Source organism: Urocitellus parryii, chromosome 7 (genome assembly GCF_045843805.1).
Source record: "Urocitellus parryii isolate mUroPar1 chromosome 7, mUroPar1.hap1, whole genome shotgun sequence".
Lineage (NCBI taxonomy): Eukaryota > Metazoa > Chordata > Mammalia > Rodentia > Sciuridae > Urocitellus > Urocitellus parryii.
In genome coordinates this window covers 151,869,457-151,876,165 of record NC_135537.1, presented here as the reverse complement: position 1 = coordinate 151,876,165, position 6,709 = coordinate 151,869,457, and the positions used below count along the sequence as shown (strand labels likewise).

The window sequence follows — 6,709 nt, the reverse complement described above, 5'->3', positions numbered from 1 at the left end:
AGTTTGTAATCTTGCTGCACACAGTCTTCTCCCTTTTCACAGATACCCCTCCTTTTTGCATTCTGGAGATTGAATCCAGGAGTTCTCTACCACTGAGCTACATCCCAAACCCTTTTTAAATTTTTAATTTTGAGACAGGTCTTGCTACATTGCTGGGGCTAGCCTGTAACTTGCGATCCTCCTGCCTCAGCCTTCGCAGTTGCTGGGATTACAGGTATGTGCCACTGTGCCTGGCAGTCATACTCTTAGTGGGGATAAAGGGCATAAGATAAAATAATGAAGTATGCTCTCGGCATTTCAGAAGTCAGTGATCAAGTGGGAGGTTGAGGGTTGGGAGTGTAGGGTCCGAGGATAGGGGCTGTCTCAGGGAGGCCAAGCCATGCTGTTGAAGCTACCACATAGGAAGATTTCCCTTGATGCTTAAATATGTATTTATCCTCATGGAAGGAAGGCTCCCCCAAGCTGCATCTCAGAATGGCACGTAGCAGTGACTTTGATCAACTCAAACCTGACCTTCCAAAGGAAAAATAATTAAATTTTCTTGATTTTTTTCTTTGCTCCTCTCTAGGCACATGGGGAAGACCCCATGGGACCACAGAACATCACATGGGTGTCAGAGTTTGTCCTTTTAGGGTTCTCACAAACCCGGGAGCTCCAGGAATTCCTGTTCCTGGTGTTCCTATTTGTCTACATCACCACTGTCGTGGGAAACATTCTTATCATGCTTACAGTGACTTTCGACCCCCGGCTCCACATGCCTATGTATTTTCTGCTCCGAAATCTGGCCGTCATCGACCTCTGCTATTCCACAGTCACCTGCCCAAAGATGCTGGTGGACTTCTTTCATGAGACCAAGACCATCTCCTACCAGGGATGCATGGCCCAGATCTTTTTCTTCCACCTCTTGGGAGGTGGGACCGTCTTCTTTCTCTCAGTGATGGCCTACGACCGGTACATAGCCATCTCCCGGCCCCTCCACTACGTCACCATCATGAACACTCGATTGTGTGTGGGGCTGGTGGTGGCCGCCTGGGCAGGGGGCTTTGTCCACTCCATTGTCCAGCTGGTTCTAATGCTCCCATTGCCTTACTGTGGCCCCAATGTCCTGGATAACTTCTACTGTGATGTTCCCCAAGTATTGAGACTCGCATGCACAGATACATCCCTCCTGGAGCTCCTCATGATCTCCAACAGTGGGATGCTGGTTCTCATCTGGTTCCTCCTCCTTCTCGTCTCTTACACTGTCATCCTGGTGATGCTAAGGTCCCACTCGGGACAGGCGAGGAGGAAGGCAGCTTCCACCTGCACCACCCACATTATTGTGGTTTCCATGATCTTCATTCCCTGTATCTATATCTACTCCCGGCCCTTTACTCCCTTCCCCTTGGACAAGGCTGTGTCCATCAGCTACACCGTCATGACTCCCATGCTCAACCCCATGATCTATACCCTGAGGAACCAGGAGATGCAGGCAGCCATGAAGAGACTAGGCAAACGCCTAGTGATTTGCAGCAGGGAGTGAACTTTAAATAGATTGACTTCCAAGACAGATCTTCACTCTGAACTTGTGCTATCTCATGTGAAAAGACGGCAGCAAGTCTTTATAAAGTACAACAAATCAGATTACACCACTATTTCTTAAAAACTTCCTCCTGGGTCACGTACTAGGTCAGGCACTTTCACACTTTATTCTTGTTTTTTTTCCCCCCACAAAATTGGTGGTGGATATATCATTATTAAAGAGTTTTACGAATGAGAAAATTCAGGGAGTGGTGACTTGTTCAAAGGTAAGCAGCAAGTAAGGGGAAAAGGTTTGTTCCTCTGACTTCAAGTTTAGGGCCAGAAGATATGGATGGTATCTGAAACTGAGACTCTCCCAGGATCACAAAGGAAAACCTAGAGAGTTCCTCATCTATAGATGAATTTCTGGTGAATGATCAACCGCTTTGTCTCAACTCCAGGACAATCATGTTCTTTTCTGCTCCTTGTCTCCCCACCTCATTCCCACTGTGGTATTTAGGAAATAGTCCAACTCTTTCTTTCTCCATTTCTTTCTTTTCTTCTTCTTCTCCTTCTCCTTCTCCTTCTCCTTTTTTTTTTTTCGGTGCCAGGGATTGAATCCAGGAATGCCTAACCACTGAGCCTTTTTAATTTTTTTCTTTGGAGACAAAGTCTCACTAAGTTGCTCAGTGCCTTGCTAAGTTGCTGAGACTAGCTCTGACCTTATGATCCTCCTGTCTTAGCCTCCCAAGATGCTGAAATTACAGGTGTGTACTACCACACCTGGCAGTGCTCTAACTTTTTTTTTTTTTTTTTAGTGCTTGGACTTTTAACATTGTCCAGGTGTTTCCTGTAATGGCACTTTCCCTTTGGTTTTGTTCTTTCTCTGCTAAATACTTCCTGGACAATCTTCAAAATATGTTACTTACCTGCTATGGTGTTTCCCCAAATTTCATGACTTGGAAACTTAGTATCCAAATTTATATGTTGATGGTATTTGGAAGAGGAGCTTTTTTGGTACTTAGAAGAGGTAAGACACCCCCATGGTGGCATTAATGGCTTTATAAAATCAGGAAGAGTGACGTGAACTCTAACGATACCACTTTTCTTCAGGTGATGCCCTCTGCCATGTCATCCCACAGCCAGAAAACCCTCATACAATACTGGCAACTTGATGTAAAACTTCCCGGCCTCCAGAGCTGTGAGGAATACATTTTTATTTTATAATTTACTCCATCTGTGGTGTTTTGTTATGGCAGCAGAAATGGGTTTAAGACAACTGGCCAACTTTAAGAGGTGGGGACTTTGGAGGAGAATAGGCCTTCAGGGTTCTTCCCTGGTGAATGGGATTGTCCTTCATTTTTAACCGTTCGAGGACACAGCATTCCTTCCCTCCAGAGGCTGCAGCAAGAAGGCACCATTTTGGAAGCAAAGAGAAGTCCTCTCTAGGCAACCAAACCTTCCAGGGATTTGATCTTGATCTTCTCACCCTCCAGAGCTGTGAGAAAATAAATTTCTGTTCTTAATAAATTACTGAGCCTCAGGTATTTTTGGTAGCAGTATAACAAACCAAGACATTATCCAACGTAATATTTCCTTCATTTGGATAGTGACAGTGTGGCTGAGAGAAGGATGGCATAATATGGTTGGGGAACAAAGGCCAAAGAGTACAGGACCATGGCTATTAAAGTTCAAACTTTGGGTTAATGATTTCCGTTCCAAGGCTGTACCCCATGCATGCTTTGCTTTGCCTTTCTCCTGAACTTCCCACTCTAGAATGAGATCTTATTGAGGACAGGGGGCATACTGTTTTAGTCAGCCTTGGGTTAACATGACCAAAATAGTCAACAAGAATAATTTAGAGGAGGGAAAGTATATTTCAGCTCATGGTTTCCAAGGCTCAGTCCACGGTTGGCAGACTCCATAACTCTGGGCCAGAGGTGAAACTGAATGTCATGGGAAAAGGGCACGGCAGAGGAAATCAGCTCAGAAGATGGCATCCAGGAAGGAGTGGGGGAGCACGCTGCTCACCAAGGACAAAATATCCACAAAAGTCTCCAGTGACCTACTTCTTCTAGCCATACCCTGATGGCCTGAAGGTACCACCCTGTTAATCCATATCAGTGGATTAATGCACAGGTTAGGTGAAGGCTCTCATCAACCTGTTGTTTCCCGTCTAAACTTCCTTGCATAGTCTCACACATGAGCTTTTGGGGGTCACCTCACATATAAACCATAGCATTCTGCCCAAGCCCCCAATAACTCACACCCATCTCACAATGGACTAACAAATTAGTCCATTTCTAAGAGTTTCTATGGTCTTACAGTCCCAGTATTACCAAAATTCCAAGGCCAAAATCTCATCTGAGACTCCAGGCAAACCCTTGGATGTTTTCCCCTGTAAAGATCAAAAGCAAGTTGCATATACCCATTATACAGTGGCACAGAGTAAGTATTTCCATTCCAAAAGGGATAAATAGTGGTATAGAAAGAATGGATGGGACTAAAAAAAGACCAGAATCCAACTGGGCAAACAAGTTCTGCAGCTTCACATCCATCGTCTGGGGCACATGACAAAGTGATATTCTCTCCAAGGTTCTTGTGTGGCCCTGACCCTGTGGTCTTGTTGGTTGCAGCACATGTGGCCTCTATATTATCTTGTCTGTATTTGATTCCTGCAGTTTTCATCAGCAGATGTTCCATAGAACTGTCCTCTGTTAATCTCAGCAGTCTCCACTGCAGCTTCAGCTATCTTCTCACATCTTCATGTATCAGGGATTTCAACCCTGTTATACTTTGCCTGGCTTCCCAGAACTTCCTTTGAAATCCTGGTGGAAATCCATGACCCCTTAACTCCAGCATCCTGCATTCTTGCAGAATTAGCACTATGTTGAAGCTAAAATTTGCCACGATCTTGAGCACTAATTGAGACTCCTGGGAACATGGCTGTAGCAGCCTCTGAGTGTCTGAATGACAAAGTACATAAAACAATATCCTAGGTCTTCCCTGCCCTCATCCTTCACCTTGTGCAAGAAGGGTGCCCCCATGGTCTCTGTATTATCTAGGGTTCTCTAGAGGAACACAATCAACAGGAAGTATAATTATAAAAAGGGGACTTATTAAGTTGGCTTTCTCAACCAGAAGCTGGATAGTCCACAGTGGCCGTCTGTAGGCTAGAGAGCTGGAAGAACCAGTAGTAGCTGCACAGTCCAAGAGGCTGAAGCCCCAGAACCAGAGAGATCAACGGTGCTACCCAAAGCTTCTGAGGAATCATTGACAGATTCTGCTTTGGAAGAGGGAAGAGATGAGAATTAAATATTCTCAGCAGCAATCAAGAACCGGTTCAAGAAGAATAGAGCTTGCATCTGCTGCTGCTTTTTTGTCTTTCCAATTTTTATTATATCCAAGCCATCATCCTATTAGACAGTGCTGACCACACTTAGAGAAGAGGACCTCCATTTCAGGAGTGCCAGTTATTTCTACACACACCCTCATTGACACACCCATAAGCCTCTTAATCCTTGGCATTTTTTAATCCAATAAAATTAACAATTCAAATTTACCATTACAGTCATTTCTCAAAGGAATTTTTACTTCTACAAGCCTTGAAACTGTGTTGAGTGTGATCATGCCAATTCCTGAGATGCCCTCAAGCCATCTTTCCAATTGTTCTCTTCAAAGTACTTAGCACCTCTTTAGTGGCTATAATCTCTTTATTAACCACACCTTCCTTAGCCCCAGTTTTACGTGTGCTTTTCTGGCCAAACAGCAAGATTTTCAAATCTTTCTGCTTTTGCTTTCTGCTCCTAATTATGACAGCAACACCCATGCTACCACTTGAACATTGTTCTTCCATGAAATTTCCTCTACTAGGTTAGTCCCTCACCTTTAAGTTTAGCATCACAGAAAAATCTCAGAACATGGGGAAAATGTGGACAATTCTTTGCCAGAACATGAATGTCCTCTAGTCCAATTTTCAACAGAGTCAACCTCTGAAGCTTCATGTGTTCAGAGTTTATTGTCCACAGTCTTATCAGCATTCTGGTCTTCTGAGCCCCCACAAGAATTGTCCCTTAAGCTCCATTTACAGTATTCTAAAGATCTTCCACCTTGTATCTTTAAGCTTTTCAAAAATTCCTCTCCTGTGAAAACCAGTTCCAAAGGCTTCTGAACTACATTGTCAAGTTAGTCTCAGCAGCATCCTCATTTCTCACCACCAATTGCTGTTTTAGTCAGTTTTTGCATTGCTGTGACCAAAATATTCAACCAGAATAACTTAGAGAAGGGAAAGTTTATTTTGGCTCATGATTGCAGAGATTCAGTCCATGGTCAGCTGACTTCACAGCTCTGGGATCAAGATGAAGGAGAACATCATGATGGAAGGGCATGGTGGAGCAAAGCAGACCAGGTCATGGTAACCAGGAAACAGAGGAGAGAGGGAGGGAGGGAGGGAGGGAGGGAGGGAGGGAGAGAGCACACTAAGGACGAAACAGAAATCCCAAAGGCACACCTCAGTGACCTACTTGCTCCAGCCATACCCTACCTGCCTATAGTTATCACCCAATTAATCCATATCAGTGCGTTAATTCACTGATTCGGTTATACCTTTCATAATCTGATCGTTTTGCCCCTGCAAATTCTTGTATCATCTCACACCTGAGTTTTGGGAGAACACTTCATATCTAAACCATAATATATACATTATTCATTTTAAATTTTCCAAGTATCTTGACCATTTTACTTTTTCCTCTCTACTGCTCTTTCTTTCCTTCTGTCAATTTCAAAATCTATTTTTCATTTCTCTCTATTTCTGTGTGTTTATTCTGTGTCCTGTGGGGTATGCATCCTTTCGTGAAGGTCTCTGTATAATATTGATCCATGGAATGAACCCCCACTTGATCGTGGTGTACTGTCTTTTTGATATGTTTTTGTATTTGATTTTCCAGAATTTTATTGAGAATTTTTTTCATCTATGTTCATTAGAGATATTGGTCTGAAGTTTTCTTTCTTTCTTTCTTTTTTTCTTCTTTTCCTTTCTTTCTTTTTCTTTTTTCTTTTTCTTTTTGGATGTGTCTTTGCCTGGTTTTGGAATTGGGGTGATATTGGCTTCCTAGAATGAGTTTGGAAGTGCTGCCTCTTTTTCTATTTCCTGAAATAAGTTGAAGAGTAATGCTATTAATTCTTCTTTAAAGGTCTTGTAGAATTCAGC

General features: G+C 43.2%; 1 protein-coding gene across 1 annotated transcript; it reads left to right on the top strand.

The window, feature by feature from the left end:
• Positions 1-586: 586 nt before the first annotated feature.
• On the top strand, positions 587-1,522 carry LOC113195714 (olfactory receptor 4D1). Its single transcript, XM_026407352.2, has one exon. The coding sequence runs from the start codon at positions 587-589 to the stop codon at positions 1,520-1,522; it is 936 nt and encodes a 311-aa protein (XP_026263137.1).
• The last annotated feature ends 5,187 nt before the right edge of the window (positions 1,523-6,709 follow it).